This window comes from Cydia fagiglandana, chromosome 17, assembly GCF_963556715.1.
Source record: "Cydia fagiglandana chromosome 17, ilCydFagi1.1, whole genome shotgun sequence".
NCBI lineage: Eukaryota > Metazoa > Arthropoda > Insecta > Lepidoptera > Tortricidae > Cydia > Cydia fagiglandana.
This window is the reverse complement of record NC_085948.1, coordinates 5,934,281-5,952,734: the sequence shown is the minus strand read 5'-3', so window position 1 is coordinate 5,952,734 and position 18,454 is coordinate 5,934,281. Positions and strand designations below refer to the sequence as shown.

Sequence of the window (18,454 nt, the reverse complement as noted above, 5' to 3'; positions counted from 1 at the left end):
TTGCTTGACCATCTATATATACATTTCTTTGAAAGAGAAAGAGTTATTTAATACAGGCCTCTTATAAAATGTATCCATCGTTTTTTGTTATGTCAGACCGTGAAAAGTCTGCAGCGAACTTGGTAGCCCACGCAGTTCACGTGTTATTTTAAACGTCAAAGTTCTATGAAATTATGACGTACTTATAAATAACACTTACACTGCGTGGGCTATCAAATCCACTGCAGACTTTTCTTGGTCCGATCTATGAAATTTTTGTTTAGTTTTACGAATCGCTCGCAAGATGGCACTGATTTGTAAATTTATAAATCGCACTTTCAAGATTTTTCTCAAGGGCCCAACGTTTTCTGTTCTCTTTCAAGGCGCAGCAACTAGTATCATTTCTCTCTCCTCGCTCGTTAAAAATGCCGTTTGTCAAAAAAGGACAACCATACTGTTGACAAGGTGGACTTCAAATCAAGTGTTGCCTTTCTTGATGCGCCCAGTCTGTATATGTGTGCGTAAAAGCGTATATGTGTGCTCTTTTAGGGATGTGAAAAGTCGATTTTAATCATGTTATATATCGATAAACGCTACACAGCGGAACGAAATAGCGATTAATTGAAGCTTCAATATCTTCGTTAAACATAAACATAATTGAAATGCTAATGGATAATGAATATATTATAATATAATAATATAATTCAATTATTGCGGAACACCTATTTTAGGAGGTATTTATGTATTTTAATTAAATATCTGAACTTTCCCTTGGTTCCCTGCTGAGGCGTGACTATAAAATTGTAATCTGATAACCACAATAAAGAATAAAAGCGTTTTTGGTCATTTTAGGTATCGTTAAGACTTTGAAGAAAAATTAAAATTGCAAGAAATGTCGATAGTTTATCGATATGACTTTATCGACATGGCTACAGCAACGTGGGCCTCATTGTTAATCGTACACTAAACAAAAGTGGCAACAGTGACAGCTGGCTGAGACACCGTCTATATATCATAAGTCTATGATTTTTCTTGCAATAATAATCCTAGTCCAGCCCCTAGTCTACAGTTTTTGTTTATAGATGGCAAGGCCCCTACGTTTTCTGTTCTCTTTGACGGCGCAGCAACTAGTATCATTTCTCTCTCCTCGCTCTTTTAAAATGCCATTTGTCAAAAAAGGACAACCATACTGTTGACAAGGTGAACTTCAAATCAAGTGTTGCCTTTTTTGATGCATCCAGGTTGTGTATGTGTGCGTAAAAACGTGTATGTGTGCTCTTTTAGGGATGTGAAAAGTCGATTTTAATCATGTTATATATCGATAAACACTACACAGCGGAACGAAATAGCTATTAATTGAAGCTTCAATATCTTCGTTAAACATATACATAATTGAAATGCTAATGAATAATAAATATATTAGAATATAATAAAATATTTCAATTATTGCGAAACACATATCTTAGTAGGTATTTATGTATTTTAATTAAATATCTGAACTTTCCCTAGGTTCCGTGCTGGGGCGTGACGATAAAATTGTGATCTGATAACCACAATAAAGAATAAAAGCGTTTTTGTTCATTTTAGATATCGTCAAACCTTTGAAGTAAAATTAAAATTGTAAGAAATGTCGATAGATTATCGATATGACTCTATCGACATGGCTACAGCAAGGTGGTGTTAAATTGTTAATCGTACACTAAACAAAAGTGGCAACAGTGACAGCTCGCTGAGACCCCGTCTCTATATATTATAAGTCTATGATAGATGGTCAAGCTAATCTTGTCAGTAGAAAAAGGCGCGAAATTCAAATTTTCTATGAGACGATATCCCTCCGCGCCTCCATTTTTCAAATTTGCCGCCATTCTACAGACAAGATGTGCTCGTCTACGAATCAATACACAGGCAGCAAGGATTGAAATGTAGTCGATTGATGAAACAACTAATATTTCGGTTGGTAGCAGCTGTGGTGGCCTCGGAGTAATTAACAACGGAGACGCCATGTCTAAAATTTTCGGTACAAAATAGTCTGCCGTTTTTTGCGGGGGAGGGGCACATCAAATGTATAGGTACGTCATGTCAGATAAACGTCAGTCCATACATATGGTTGACCATTGGCCGCCTATTTTCGACAGAGGGGAATGCCTGTTAATGGCGGCTCCATTGTTAATTACTCCGAGGTGGTGGCGGTCAAATTAAAGGTTGAAGGTTTTATGAATTAAAGAACAATGTTTGATTCATATAATTTTATTAAGTCGTTTGTCTTTAGATACAATTAAGTACTTAAGATTAGGTATTTACAACATCGATAGGGATTTACTTAATCTTATACCTACATATACTTTTAGTCTTTAAAAATCATGTAGGTAGGTAATTTAATACCTTAATGTGGAAAAATGAATTGTGCTAACTAGACGACTGACATTATTTCCATAAGGGTCCAATAAATTCTTCCTCTTCCACCCTGTATATTTAGGTAAATATTAAGTAATTTGGCAGTGACGACAGCTTTGTATAACATTTACAAGTGAAGAAATTCTATAGGCGCATCTAAAGAGTATGTCGCACCAAGCTAACTCTGCAAGGAATTTACCATGGCAAAGTGTGGCGTTGTCATCATTCATGTAAAAATTTCTATGAATGGCGTTTTTCATGACACCTCCTCACTTTGACCCGTTTATTTAAGTAGGCGCAGAGTTAAGTAGGTAGACTTACAGTCGGTCAAAGACAAGTCCGCAACGATTTAGATGGCACACGCAGTGCAAGTGTTATCTTAAACGTCAAACTATTATGACGTATACATACATATAACACTTGCACTACTGTGCTATCAAAATCGTTGCAGACTTGTCTTGGTCGGACTTTAGCTTTCTAATCTAACTCCGACCGGGGGACCCATTTGACTCATCGGAATATCAGGCCGTAGCATGGCTTAGGCCATATTACTACTATAGGTACAGTCAGCGTCGTATAGTAGGTAGCATCCAAAGTATTCAAATAGTTCGGTACGCCATACAAATTATATGGTGTACCGAGTTATTTGAATACTTTGGATGCTACCTAATATATGACGTACGGATTGTACATTTTCAGTTATAACGTTAACTAACGTCACGTAATCATTTTCAAAGTTCTGATTTAAACTGTCACGATTTAAAAAGTTTATTAATAATTTTCACAGTGACAACTTTAGGTAATAGTTACTCTGAGTTTGTTTAGTAATACAAATACCTATAAAATTCGGTGGGCCTAATATTAGATTTCCGTACACGGCGGGAAGAAGTTGATAACTGGCGGGAAAAGGTTGAAGAAATTTGAACCTTATGTAATTTTATTTTAAGTTCAAATTTCTTCGGTAGAATATCTCGAGTTATCAACTTCTTCCCGCCGTGTACGGATTTATTCACGGCAATTGCAATTGAAATGATTCAGAAAGTAAGGACAATGTTTATGAAATATCAGTTACCTACCCTAATTAGTGTCTTATTTTATTTACAAGTTTTACAGCCTTCTTAGTGTAACCAAAGACGAGTAAAGTAATAATCAAAGCGCTATGGGTATATTCATAATTTTTATTGGCAAGTGATGCTTCGCACGGACTAGCAAGCGCAGCGTAGGACGTCCACCCACAAGATGGACGGACGACCTTGTTAAGGCCGCCGGAAGACGCTGGATGCGGGTCGCTTCCAACCGGTACGAATGGAGGTCCAAGGGGGAGGCCTATGTTCGGCAGTGGACGTCTTATGGCTGAGATGATGATGATGATGATGCTTCGCAAATTTGTAGTCTTTGTGTTTGCTCGTCTCTGGCAAAACTATAGCGTATTCTTAACCTAAACCACTGTACAATTTGATAAGTTTATATTTACATCTACTTACATATTTATTTATTTGTTTAATTATAATTGCTTACATGTATATACATATCATATAATAATGTATGTATCAAACAGATATTACAGCTTTGTAAAAAAAAACTCGATTAGTAATATGCGAGGCACTTATTTCCTTCGAAACTTTATTTAAAATAAATTAAATTTGTCATTAATAATTTTAATCGTAATGATGTTTGTTGACCTTATTTATATTATTATTTAATTATAAATATTATGCATTAAGATTAAGCTTCAATGGCACTTATGAATTTTACAGACCTATCGCTTACCTAGAGGTACATATCAACCTATAGGTACTTTATTTCTCGTATCTGTCTATCTACACTTATAACAGTAAATGCATACGAAAGGCACCCTTAATAACGAGTAACGTCCAAAATCGTTCACATTTTCGCGGTCAAAGAATCGTTTCACCCGCCGAGTAGTGGTAGTGCCGCGGTTTCCTGTAGGAGTGCTGCTGCGGCGGGCGGTACGTGGCGTACTTGTGCGTGTGCCGAGGCAGCGTGTGCGCGTGCGCCGCGTAGCAGTGCAGCGTCATCGGCGTCGGCGGCGGCCCCGGCGGGCACTTGCTCGCCGCCGGCTTCTGCGGCCCGCTAAGCCGCCGCCACAGCGCCTTCAGCCGCGGCGTCGCTATCCACACGGCAACCATCACCCCTAGTATCTGCGTCGCGAAAATTCGGAACAGAAACACCCAGAACGCCGGCCGCGCGTGCGTCGACGGCTCCGAGGACGGCATCGGCGTGGACAGCCACTCGTCTCTCCATGCGTACTCGTACACCCATGTAGCGAGTATACAAGCCGATGGCACCGCGTATAGCGCTGCGAACGCTCCCAGTCTTAACACACTCTGGTCCGTATGCGGCTGAGGAGGCGCATTCAGCAGAGCAGATGGAGCGGGCACCGGCGCCGGTCGCCGCAGCACCGCCCGAAGTCCCGACGACAGAAACACGCAACCCAGGAGCAGGCAGATCGCTTCCGGGATGATCACCAGCGCCAATAGCGATTTACTCGACTGGTTCCCAACGAAACAAGTACCTGAAAAGAAGAAAAAAAATGCGTTAGGCGAAACAATGATGTGACTCTTTATTTTGCGCCCTAGCGGATACGGAGTCTCCCGTCTGAATGCTCTTTATCGCACTGAATAACATTCCAATTTCCAGAAACAGCTCTCAAAACGAACACCTACATAAATATACGGCGAGAAAAAGGCTTGCATTAATAAGGCAGCGGTTAAAAAGAGCCGATTTAAATTGAAATACGAGCGTGCGAGAAGGAAAGGTGTCGTATTTAACGGCTCGAATAATGGTCGCGCATTTCTTTCGTTCGCCATAATGGAAGTGGGTAAAATAAAAAATAAAACACAACACTCGTGGCATGATTGAAACTGCAATATGCCTGTGAATCGACTCGGCACTCTGCTCGCACTTCTGTGTGATGATAAAATAAAATGTAAAGAGCTTTTACAAGCGGAGGCAATAAGATAAACGAAACATGCCGGCATGGCTCCGTGAACGTTTGTTTTAAGGACGAAATAACAATTTTACCAGACTGTTTATAATTAGAGCTTTTAAAATTTTAATTCCGGTAACGCCCCGGTTCTCGTTAACAAAAACGTATATATCGGGACAGTAACGAGCCGATACGGGCTCTCGGGGAGATCATTATCGGAAACCGGACTGTAGGATCGTGCGCGCTCCAACCTTAGGAAAAAAGTACCACAAGACGATGCAATTTAAAGAGAGACTTATTTAAATAAAACTTCGATTGCATTTCCATTCACGAACAGCGACAGCGTGTTATTTGCATGATGCAGTAAATCCAGCAGTTTTTTGTCGATGCTGAAATTTATAGCTGCTGGTACAAAGACGGATGAGGTTCCAATACTTATCCAGACTTATGGATTCCAGTTTGTAAAGTGGCAGTAAAATATTATTATAGACGCATCGACACACAGCATAACTCAGCGTGATAACCGAAGTTGTTCTTGAGTATTTTGCAAAGGTTTCAATCGGTAATGCTGTACTGAAGTACCTATATACATGTTTTTTTTTATGTGATTGTCAGCAAACGCGCAGACGAGCCGCCTGATGCTAAGCGGTTTCCGGCACTCATGGACATAAGCAACATCAGTGGAGCCATTTAAGAGCGGTGTACTCAACATTAATGAACATATTTAGAAAACTTCAAACTGCTCCGTCTTTGGATATAAATCATTATTGTATATACGTTCAAGTAGCTTCTTACCTACAGCTGTACCTATAACTTAGTACCTCTTATTATTATTATTATTAGATGCGGCAATTATATCTACAGTAAACCTTCCGCCGGTAGCACACTTATCAACACTTACGCTTGTCGGTGTTTTGTCAGGGTAAACCCAACAAGGACCTAGCCTTTAGTTTCCAAGCCGCTCGTCTTACTAATCTGGACACTAATTCCTTGTTATTAATTAGTCTATTTAAGCACATTATCAGCGCGGTCTTCTTGAAACACACGCTGTTATGTTTAATCTACCCTAGCTTATTTGATAAGGAGCTTTGTACGATAAATATAAATATATGTACAGGGTGATTCATGAGACGTGAGCAGGACTAATCCTGCACACTCAGTAACTGATAATTAATTAATCGATCACCATCGTATTTAGGTGAAACAACGACAATTTTTCCTATTTTTAACTTTTTGGTGAGGGCAAATTTAACTGTCTACAATCATGGTTACCCTACAAGACCTAATTAATAAACATAAAACCTCTTTAACCGTAATGACAGCATTTTGATTACGAAGAAAATAAACTGTCAAACTTGAGTGAGATACGAGTTTTCAAAAGTAACCAGACCGTGATGACAGTGATGGCATTCAATTTGACACAGGATATCGGTAGTTTAGTATTCTAATTTTAGGGTGACCATGCATGTCGTAAATAAATGTATTAATTTTTTTTTTCAACACGAGTAGAAAATTAACGTTAATCTCACTAATACTGATACGAAACAGTTGCTTATAATTTACAAAATGCGCAGTCTTAGTCCTGCTCACGTCTCCTGAATCACCCTGTATAGGTACGTCGACGCAGCATGCCGCTTTGTTATTTATAGAATTACTTGAATTAACATTAGTGTAGACTTTAAGTATCTATATACATTCCTCTTTTTAGGGTTCCGTACCCAATGGGTAAAAACGGGACCCTATTACCACCTGTTACTAAGACTCCGCTGTCCGTCTGACCGCCTGTCCGTCCGTCCGTCCGTCCGTCTGTCTGTCTGTCATCTGGCTGTAACTCGAGAACTATGATAGCTAGACAGTTGAAATTTTCACAGATGATGTATTTCTGTTGCCAAAATAAAATAAATATTTAAGTGGGGCTCCCATACAACAAACGTAATTTTTGTCGTTTTTTGCGTAATGGTACGGAACCGTTCGTGCGCGAGTCCGACTTAACTTAACTTTTATAAACACGAAAACTTTTGAAAACAAATCATATCATGGTTGCAGTAACAACACTAATAGTTGTTTTGGACTTACGATCGTTGTTTGCCAACGTCTTTCCAATAATCCCTTATATTTCCCTAGCCCCACATATGTCTTAATGAGTTCGTTGCGACTACAATGAGGCGGTATACTTCATACAAACCCTGAATGCCATTATAGTATGAATGCGCGCTCCTGCGCTCTTGTACCAGATTTAATCGCTTTGTGCGCGCCGCCGATCAAACAAAATAAGAAAGGTCTCCGAGAATTGCCATTCTCGCATTGTGGTGTTTCGATACGGATATGTATTAGAACATATTGATTCGGAAACCGAAAACAATAGGTCAATTCAATTGGAAATCCCAGGTTTCTTTGTTTTTTCAAGTGTACGCACGTTTAGTTCGTCCTGCCTATGATCCTTATAAAGGTGCCTATAGTTTGCCAGAGTTTGCCTTATCCAAGCACGTATATCGACTTATAGCAAAAAATTAAGATGGAATTTTAATAAAAAGCTGTTACATAAAAGTTCTTTTAGTTATCTTTATTTAAATATCACATTTCATATGTAGGTATTCATGAGCCAACATCGGTAGCGTCTACCGTAAATGGCAGCTCTTTATAATGTTATGAACGTTCTCGATAAAGATGATCAAGGTACTTATGACAAGTTCTTGTGATGAATTGCCTCTTTGAGGCAAGTTAATGACCAGCCGGAGAAATGGGAATGAGGATTGAGGACTCGGTTGTAAAAACGAAAATACCTCGATAGATTGCCTGGCGATGTTGGAGCGGTCGCCGCGCCGTGTTTGTAATGTTAACTATGGGCCGTTTCTTGTGTAGGAAAGTCATGTTATAGACAGTATCGAAGGGCTAGGCTAGGCTCGTAAGCTTTATTAAAAGGTTTCTTGCTAGAGCCGATGGCGAACTAAAGAAAAATGCGTAGGTCTTGTCCGGTCCTAATAAATATATACCTCTATCCTCGTAGGTTAGAAATCTTGAAAGTGGTTATAAACTTTATCTTTAGACCAATAGGTACAAAAGTGGTACAACTTAAAACAAGGCTATCTGAGGGTGGGAAAAACTTTACTCATTTCTATAAACATTCCCGTATTCTATGACTACGTAGGTTTAACTTTCGCTAATAATCACCCCGATTAAACCAGTCTCTTGGCGTTAGTTTAATTTTCCCGGTGCTTAATGTTTTCTTGAAACAGCTCTCTTTCAGCAGGCGTGGCTCACTCCGCGATTTCGTCGCTTTGCTCCAAATAGCTAAAAGTACATCCGTTCCACACCCATTTTGGTGGCTAGCCACAGAGGCGTAGCTAGAGGATATGGCGCCCGGGGCGGACACCAAATTTGCGCCCCCCCCCCCGCCCAAACGAAATGAACCAACGAAACGAAAGGGTTATTCTTTTGCTTATTAAAAAAAAACTGGTCAAGTGCGAGTCGGACTCGCGTTGCAAGGGTTCCGTACATCACACAATTTTCAATATTTTTTTTGTACGTGAAACGTGATGTGAATAAAACGTTTTGATAAACCCGAATGGGTCAATCAAAAACCAGATGTAACATGAAGTTTTCTGGCGTGGTGGCTTATATCTCCGCAACTATGCAAAGTAGCTTAGATAGGAAGATTAAATGCCGAACAATAGTACTAGTATCCACATGCGAAGACTGAAGACCGAGCTCCGCGTAGGGCTGATAGCTCGGAGCGTCCGACGCGACGGGTCGCGTTTCCTACAACTTTCGCTAGTGTTTTAAAAGCGAAGGCCGAAGAGAGATAATACCTACAGGGTGGCCAAAAAATAAGTGCATTCCCTCAGCCAGGGAGGTTTTGGGATTATACTGAGCTTTACAACTTTTACTATGGGACCAATGTAAAAAAAATGTATCCTCCCATAGAAAAAGGTATGAAACAGCCAAATTATTCTTCGCGATTTCGGGGTTGCACGTTGGCAACTGGAATACACTTAGTTTATTTTTTGGTAACAATAGCTACGTAACAATAGAGTCTGGCTACTGAAATTTTACCTAAATTATTGGCGGGAAATTCAAAAAATCTTGGGCTGGTCACACTTTGCTTAGTAGGAATTATAGTTTTGATACTAGATAATATTTTTGATATTCTGTGCACAAGTAAGGTACCTATGGAAATAAGCTAAATAAAAGTTTACGTGCACTCAAAGTCAGCTTACATAATTTCTACCACTATTTAAAGTACAGTCAACAACATACACATATGTTTACGTTCCAATATTTAGATTTTATAGATATTTTTCAGAACTTTTAGTTTATCCGTTTTTTTAAACACTTGTCCTATTTATGAGATTCAGGCATTAATAAATTCACGTACTTAATCAAAGTAATAGGCAAATGTTAGAACTAGTACTTAAAGTATCAAAATATTTATAGAGCACCAACCTCCTAATTTGTTTACATTTGGTTAGGAGTTGTAAACATTGCAGTTTTTCGTTATACAACGCTACACGTCGACTTCGCACATTGTCGTAATTATTTACGAGCTTAAATAATAGTTTGCGAACATCACTCAGTATAGAAATTATTAATATTATTTACAATAAACCCCTTATAAACCGCAAACAATTTGAATGAATGACATAAATTGACAACTCACTTTTAGCTTTTTTTTAAATCATAGACAATTAGTGATACAACAACGAAATATCTGTCAACAATTTTTGGCTAGCCAGACTCTAGTAACCTAATCAATCAGTACTACAAGTACTATTGCGGCTGGGTTCCAGATACAGCCTAGTCGCATTTTTTGTCTTCAGTCCGACTCACGCTTGAAGCTAAAGGCACGCCTCTTCGGGACGCTTCGGGCCTTCGGCCTTATGCGGATATAGGCCTAGAGCCTTCACAATAGCGTCTACATCACGTTTCTCCTAAACCATTGCGGCTGTGTCCCTAAAATAACCGAAACCACATTTTTGTTCTTAAATCCGACTCACGCTTGACTCTAGATTTCTAATAGGTTTTCCTGTCATCTTTAGGTAAAGGACTATTTAGTGTATTTTTTTCAGAATTTTAGACCTTATAGTTTCGGAGATAGAGGGGGGGGAATGGTAATTTTTTGTCTATTTTCTTGAAAAACTTCTAAACTTTTTATCGTAAATTTATAAAAAAAATATATTTGAGATTCTCACAATGAGTTCTTTCGTTTGATATACATATACACACGATATAGTTTGAAAAACTTTATTTATTAATTTTATCTTTTACCCCCCAAAAGTAGCCCTTATGTTTAAAATTTATTTATTGACGTTACATATCTGTCTTTGGGACACAATCTTACATATGTGTACCAAATTTCAACTTAATTGGTCCAGTAGTTTCCGAGCAAATCGGCTGTGACAGACGGACGGACAGACAGACGCACGAGTGATCCTATAAGGCTTCCGTTTTTTCCTTTTGAGGTACGGAACCCTAAAAATTAATTTAGACAAATACAGTGCATCGGTGGATAACAAGTTCACGACCGACCTGATGGTAAGCGTTCACCGCATCCTATGGACGTCTACACTCCAGGGGTGTTACATGCGCGTTGCCGACCATTTTAAAACTTATAAACTTCTTTTTTGAAGATTCTTTTTTAGACTTAAAGGTTCAATATCGCTTGTGAGTTTGGGATCGTAGACTTATTCATAGGTACAGCGCGCCTTTGGACTGATTTGAAGGGTCCAAGGTGGCATCCAGGTGCTCCTGTCCAAAGGTGATAGCAGTACTCAATATATGGGATCAGTCTACCCCAGAGTAAAGTATCGCCTCCCTTTATTGAGCGCACCGAGTTATTTTGGATACGAGCGCAGCCTACCTAGCAAGGAGCAGAAATTATTGGACGTCACTGATGGAGATGTCAACACCGATCGAGGCTCCCAATACTTCCTGACATGGGAAGGGGTGTGCCTTGAAAAATGAGGTTTTCTTAGCGGTAAACGCGCAAAATTGAGTCATGGTGGGATTGAATTGGACTAAATTGTCCCGATCCCACACCAAAACTCTAGATAGAACGCTCTCGGTACCTGACACAGGTTTTTCACGACATTCTAGTATCACAGACCGAGTGATGTTGGCACGGCATGTGTTATACAGGATGGTCCAATCCTTGACGTTCAAAATTTTTTTTTACATTGCTCACGCTGTGGGCTATTAGAATAGGTACTTATGTATGTTAGCCGACTTTTCGTAGTTTTCGAGTTATGATTTTTATTACCTTTAACTTTTGTTAAGAAATTCCGGGGTGAAGCAATTAATGTATTAAAAAAAACTATTGAACTTTTTTAAATGTTTTTTTTTGTAACATAATCCTTGACAAACGGCACAGTTGCTAAAAAAAATCAGCATCCTCACTTGGCTGAGTTGGGAAAAAAAGACAAAATTTTACGTTCAAGCATGTCAAGCTTAGATGTTGCCTTTACCTAAATCAAGCAACTATTTATTAATCTGTGCCTAAATAAATAAAAAATACAAGCGATTTCAAGGAATTAAAAGAAGGAATAAAAGCAAAGCAAAGCTTCATCCTGGAATTTCTTAACAAAAGTTAAAACTCTCGAAAACTACGAAGAATCGGCTAACATGTACTCGTACATGGGGAATAATATTATGATAGCCCACGACGAGGATTCTAAAAAAAATTTTTGGGCATCAAGGTTTGGACCAAGCTGTATACAGGTTGGCTAAATAATAACTGTATTTCCGTTGCCAGGGAGGTTTTGGGATTATACTGAGCAACTTTTACTATGAGTCCAACCCCTAAAAATAAATTTGACTGTTTCCTACATTTTGGCTGGTCCATTTTCTATGGGAAAGTAAACTTTTGTTTCGCGATTTCGGGGTTGGTCCCGTAGTAAAAGTTGCTCAGTATAATCCCAAAACCTTCCTGGACAGTCCATAAGATGGTAACTTCGACAGGAGACCCCTAACGGAAAAGACGCGCTAACACGGGACACAACTCTGAAGCACTCGGCCCGCTCGCCTTATAAAACGAAAGCATAGCAACTCCCGCCGAATATCCCTCTGCTTGATAGAAGTTTCTGGCATAGAGTATTCGCACTGCGGGGTGGTGGGCAGTAGGGCGCTACCGTCGTCTTTCAAGGTCGAGTTCGAGGCAAAAAGAGTACCTAAAAGATCGGCTTTCTCTTTTGCGCTGAGGGCCAGAATACCATGCGCATTTCACACTTCACAGTGGTGGTAAATACGACTGACAAAAGTTTCCCTGCTGCCTTTTGGCTAAGGTGGAGAGGTAGTCTTTTGCCCATTTTGGCGCCCCCCCTTGGACGGCGCCCGGGGCACGTGCCCCCTCCAACCCCCCCCTAGTTACGCCTCTGGCTAGCCATAAGCCACGCGTGGCGCTGTCGCCACCTAGCGGCCATATCTGTCCTGATCGTAACAGACGCGTTTTGTTAGAGTGAGTCTTCTGTACCTAGTACTATTATTTATTCTGTGTTTTCAGTGATACTTCTATAATGGAAAGTATTCTTACCAGTGAGTTCATCGGCGTCGACGTCCCTGGTGACGAGCACGGCGGCGGCCAGCGCCGCGGGCACGCCCCACGCCGCTAGTTGCAGCAGCGACGAGTGGTCGCCCCGGCCCGTGCCGGTCGGCGGGCGCAGTACGCTCGCGCGCCACGCGCCGGCTACCACTACCCACCTGGAAGGAAAGGAAACGAAAGTTAGTAAGAAAGTCGTGGGTAGATGGCACTATTGCCACTGAAGCAGTCAAGAATTCTGCAACACGCTATCATTTTTAACCGACTTGGAAATCTCAAAAGGAGGAGGTTATCAATTCGATTGTGTGTTCTTTCTTTTTAATGTATGTTACTCCATTTTGAAAATTCTTTTTTTGATTGTATGTATAATTATGCATACAGATTGGTCCCGTTTTTATCAAAACCCAGTTCTGATGATGGGATCCATGAGGAATCGAGGGAACTCCTCAAATCTTAAAGCCATGCATATAGTGATTTATGTGTTTTAACAAATCAAGCATAAACATTCAAAAAAACTGAACTGCTGATGATGATCAGAACGGAATTCTTCTACGAGGCATAGTTCACGTTTGGCGATTAGTCCTCTTCGTTATGTTTGTTAAGCAAGTTAAGTTTTTAAGCTACATTTTTGTCAAGCTCGAGTTCTGATGATGGGATCCATGAGGAATCGGGGGAACTCCTCAAATCTTAAAGCATGAGTATAGAGATTTTTGTATTTTCATCAGAAAATCAAGCATTTTCATTAAAACTTGCATTTCATAAAGTGGAACTGCTGATGATGATCAGAACAAAACTCTTCAACGACGCATAGTTTGGCGATTTCGATTTTGTGGGTTAGGTTAGGATAGAACTGCGACTCTTAGAGAAATGAAATTCTACTAGAAAAGTGGGTACCTAAGGTTAGGTTAGGTTAGAACTGATGCGACCCTTACAGAAACGAAATATGCTTCCTACCAGAAAAAGGTGACGAATGGATTACTATATCTGGTGATCAGTTAAATACCAACCAATAACTTATATGGCATTTTGAAACTATTTTGAGAAGTCGGTTTTTTCTATTAAAGATTATTATAAATGTAGATGTTGATGTTGTGTTCAATATCTATGTTTACTTAATCAGATTATCTCTGAGCATTTAATTCCTCAATCTACAGGTTGCATCTTTGGCTTCAGAGTCAGAGCTCGGGGTCTCAGATACAAATGCTTTACTTTTATTGTGACTGAATATCGTTTATATTTACTAATAGCTATGAACATATGAAACAGGTTCCTATTGGCACAGATACACACAGCGTACTAACACTCAGATACGGCAAGGTAAGGTATAGTGAAGATATAGGTAATAACATTGAATTGGGTATTTTCTTGTCTTATCCATATTGTAGTCTATCACAAATTGGCTTGGATACACCTAACCATTTAATAAGCTCTCGAGTTTTGAGTGAAAAACTAATAATCAACATATGCAGAAAGTGAACATTCATTCCAACAGTCATTCTTGTTGTAATGAATACTTACTAGCAATAGCAACCCATGCCTCATCAATACGACATTTTGAAATTGATATATGTAACTGGCATTTATGTATAGTCATAATTCTTCAACCATCACGCTAAGGTCAATTTGCCAGCGACAGCCAACTTTAATTTCAACTCGTCACGAACCATAACTGAGTTTCCAAATTAAAGAATAAAATACGACTACCGATGGGCTGGCTTCTTGTTAACGCAATTAAACACTCAATAAACGAGTACCTTGCAAACAATCAGCTGTAAAGGCAGGTGTATAACGAAATTACTAGCTTTACCCTACCCAGGTATCAAGACTTAATTGAGGGGCAGTCTACGTTTATCCACACGGCAAATGGCAAGAGAATCGTTCACAAATTGTTGTACGAGTAGATACTAGAGATGGTCTATTTGCGTAAATAAAAACGTCTATGAGACAGTAGAGCATGATAACGATCGTCCGGTCTTTTATGTTCCGCAATAAATTACACTGATCGCCGGAGTTAACTACTTAGTTTGATTGCCACGGCCAGGTCCTTGCACCAGCGTCGGCTTTAAATTGATCCCCGTAAAACCTTGTTGAACTTAGCTACGTAAATTATAGCCCATGTCACCCCTTACTTAGCTTGTTAAAAGTTAAAACCTCTGACAGGTAAATCCAGCCCACGAATAAGAAAGGTGTCGCCCCAGACAAGACCAGCATAAGACAAGCCCGCCGCGATCAGAATCGCTAAGTCCAATGTATACTATCGGTTGGTTTCAAAGGATGCGCAGGGACCTTAGAAAGCCGGTGCCGAGCTCAGCAGTGGCGTGAAGGTACACTTGAACAAACAAGGGGCCCTATTTGAACAGAACCGAAAGTGGCGATAGTCCAAACACGACTGTTTGCTCGGCCGCTCGCATGTTTGATCCGGCCTCCGCCACTAACACATGTTGGCCAACATTTTACTAATGTTTGTACGATTTGCATTGTGATAATTAGGTGCTGGTTCTTTGAAGGAGACGCAATTATGTGTGGAGAGGAGAGGTGAGAGCGTGTGATTCGTAACCATAATTTGAAAGGCAAATGACTTTTATAGATTTTAGGAAACAGTAATACTTTAGGGTCGAGTTTCTGGAAACATGTTACTAGAAAATGACGAAATAAACGCCTTCTTATCTGCACCCCTTACGCTTGCCCCTGCCCCTGCTACGCCTTATTATTTGCTTTTGTTCTTTACTGCAGGAAATAGGCGTGAACACTACTATGCTATAGGAAACCAAATTAGTTTAATCATAAGACCGGTAAATGCAAATGTTATTGCGGTCGAGGCGTGAACAGACAGACGCTTTTAAAACGCTTTTATTTTCCTTTTAAAGTGGCAACATGTCGAGGATCAAGTGGCCATTAAACGATAACGCTATCTTGTGGAGAATAATGATCGGTTTCGCATTCTACATCAACACTGTGGGAAACCAAAATACATCTATTTATAAATAGCTCATTTCAGATCTTTGCAATATCCCATTTAATCGCACTGAGTGGCTATTATATTTCAAGTGATTTACTTAACCTACATTTGGATATATGTACAAACATATCATTATCATTTGCATTTAATTACAAACAAAGTCCTCACTGAATAGACAGACATTGCCTTGGGCTCAATGCACTAGTACGAGTATCTAGTTACTGCGCCCATTACACAATCTATCTATGGTATCATGATTGAAAGAAGTTCTTAGGGCCATGTCCATATAGGTAAAGACGTACCTATTCATAATTCGCGAACATAGAGGCAGGCCGGAAGACAAACAGGGATTTCGTCGACTCGTATTCAAAACATTATGTGCGCGAAAACCATTCTTGACTCATGCTAACCCCAAAGATACCTAAATAAAAAAAAATCAACAAGATGTGTCTAAACTTTTTCACGCTAAAAGCGGCTGGGTGATGGGCCCACACACACAGCCATTACAATCGTCTTCTTATTTCAAATGCGGCTCGTAAACGTCAACGTGCAGCCCCAAGCTCGCACCTCCGACCTTTTGCGCTGTCAGCTGCGAAGATAATCCACGGAAGATTAACTCCAGCTATGCCCGTAATGTTCGGCCGGTATAATTATATTTACAATCGTTTTACTGCTTCTTGCAAACGACTTTTCGCTAAGTTATTTGTGCCTGCATTTATGGCGTTCAACTGTCATTTGACTCAATTGTTAACTTAACGCGGTTAGGTTGCTTGGATAGGTACATTTGGTCGTTGTTCAGGAAACGCGAAATTACCAGGTAAGGGGACAGAAAATGGCCAATGTTAGCAAAATTAGGGAGTGTAGCTCTTTGCCTCCAACTGTAACAATAAAACCTAACTCCCCTGAACTATTTAGGTGAATGCACCCATTTATTGCCTTACAGTCCTTACACGGACGCTATTCTGGTCCCGCCTTAAATGTGTGCGCGCCAGAATATATTTTATGTCCTGGAGTAAATTCGAATGCGTAAAAAACGTTCGTATTGTAGGAAGTGTATTCCAGATTATTCAGCATATGATACATGGTTACTGGATCGCTTCCGCTACGTAGTGATCGGTGCAGTTTTTCATTATAATGCATCCTGTTATAAATATCACGATACAAGCTAATAATAATCGTAAAATATTTTGATGTTATCCGGTATAAATCTATGTTACTTCTTATGGCAAGGAAAGTTTCTGTCGCATCATTGAAAGAATGTTTTATTTTTTCGAATCGTAATGAAGTATTAAAATGTTGTCTTGGGATAAATCAATAAATAAGTTGTTTACAAGTAAAAAAGTAGGTATATATACAGTGTGGAAAGATAAGTAGGGCCCTGGAGGGAAACTACCTTAAATCCTTAACCTGGCTCATTTTACTTAAAGGAGACATTCCTTTATTTTTAAAAAGAAACAAAACTGCATTCAAAGATTTTCTAAAACTCGCTTGCCTCGCCCGGGACTCGAACCGACTAAAAATTCCAAAAAATAAAAACTCGCAATTTTATTGTACTATTCGATACAGTTAATGTTAATGATAACATTTCTCCAAGAAACATTAGGTCTTACACTCGTCTGTCGTACAAAATATCCATAAAATCTAATATTTAGTACTCAAGATTTTTTTAGACAAGCGAAATTGAAGAAAAAAAGATAAAATCTTTGAATGCAGTTTTGTTTCTTTTTAAAAATAAAGGAATGTTTCCTTTAAGTAAAATGAGCCAGCTTAAGGATTTAAGGTAGTTTCCCTCCAGGGCCCGACTTATCTTTCCACCCTGTATAGCATTGAAAACATGTTGTCATTCCTTACACTATGGCTTGGGCGAAGATATCAGGATAAAAATTTTATGTTGTATAAAAGGCTGTCAGAGACTTCAGAGTTGTCAGTCAATAATGTCAATATTGTCATTATCAAGTCCTCGCTTGCCCGGTTCTTTAATCCTCTCGTACAACTCGTACCTACAAGCTTTCGACTAAAGCGAACGAATGTACCTAAGTGATATTTCTGAAGCATAGTTATTTGATTTGAGATCACAATTAAAGTGGCACCTACTATTATGCCTGATGCCTGAAGCGTACCCCTACGCTTGCTTAGCGATTAGAATACGATTCATACGTTCTCAGTGTTATCATTTCGCGGACGCGGACAATTTATATAGTTCTCGGGAGAACCAGTTTAACATGACCTGGTGATCCCTAAACTGTACATTATCATAGAGTGCAATATTTATTAGTTTTTCTGAGATTTCAACTCTCAGTATCTCGTACACGGTAAGCAGTATTCACTGCTAAGTCCATGCGTGCGCGCGCGCCGATGATGCATGCTGCCGAAGGGACGGCTATTTCGGGAGCTCGTAAAATCGATTATCCGTCCGAATCGTGTACGACGCTTGACGACATACAGGCTGCCGGCCTAGCCAAGGTTACAATCGCTATCGCTTCGACAACGAAAACCATTATGTCTCTCTATCACTCTTCCGTATTAGCGCGACAGTGACAGTTGCGTTTCGATCGCTACGGAGCGTAAGCGATTGGCATCTTGGCTACGCGGCCTGGTCTGGTGCGTCACGCATGATTTGAGATTTTTGTGCCACACGTAG

The 18,454-nt window shown here is 39.7% G+C and overlaps 2 protein-coding genes across 2 annotated transcripts in view; both read right to left on the bottom strand.

The window, feature by feature from the left end:
* Positions 1 to 18,454, bottom strand: part of LOC134672966 (mitochondrial carrier protein Rim2) — a 317,464-nt gene that overhangs the window by 34,178 nt on the left and 264,832 nt on the right. The window lies entirely within an intron of this gene.
* Positions 3,409 to 18,454, bottom strand: part of LOC134672955 (frizzled-4) — a 56,379-nt gene continuing 41,333 nt past the window's right edge. Inside the window, exons 3-4 of the mRNA XM_063530906.1 lie at positions 12,849 to 13,015; positions 3,409 to 4,909 (exon numbers count right to left, since the gene is read on the bottom strand). Of these exons, the coding sequence (XP_063386976.1) occupies positions 4,272 to 4,909; positions 12,849 to 13,015 (805 nt within the window). The 3' untranslated portion in view covers positions 3,409 to 4,271. The remainder of the gene's footprint in view (positions 4,910 to 12,848; positions 13,016 to 18,454) is intronic.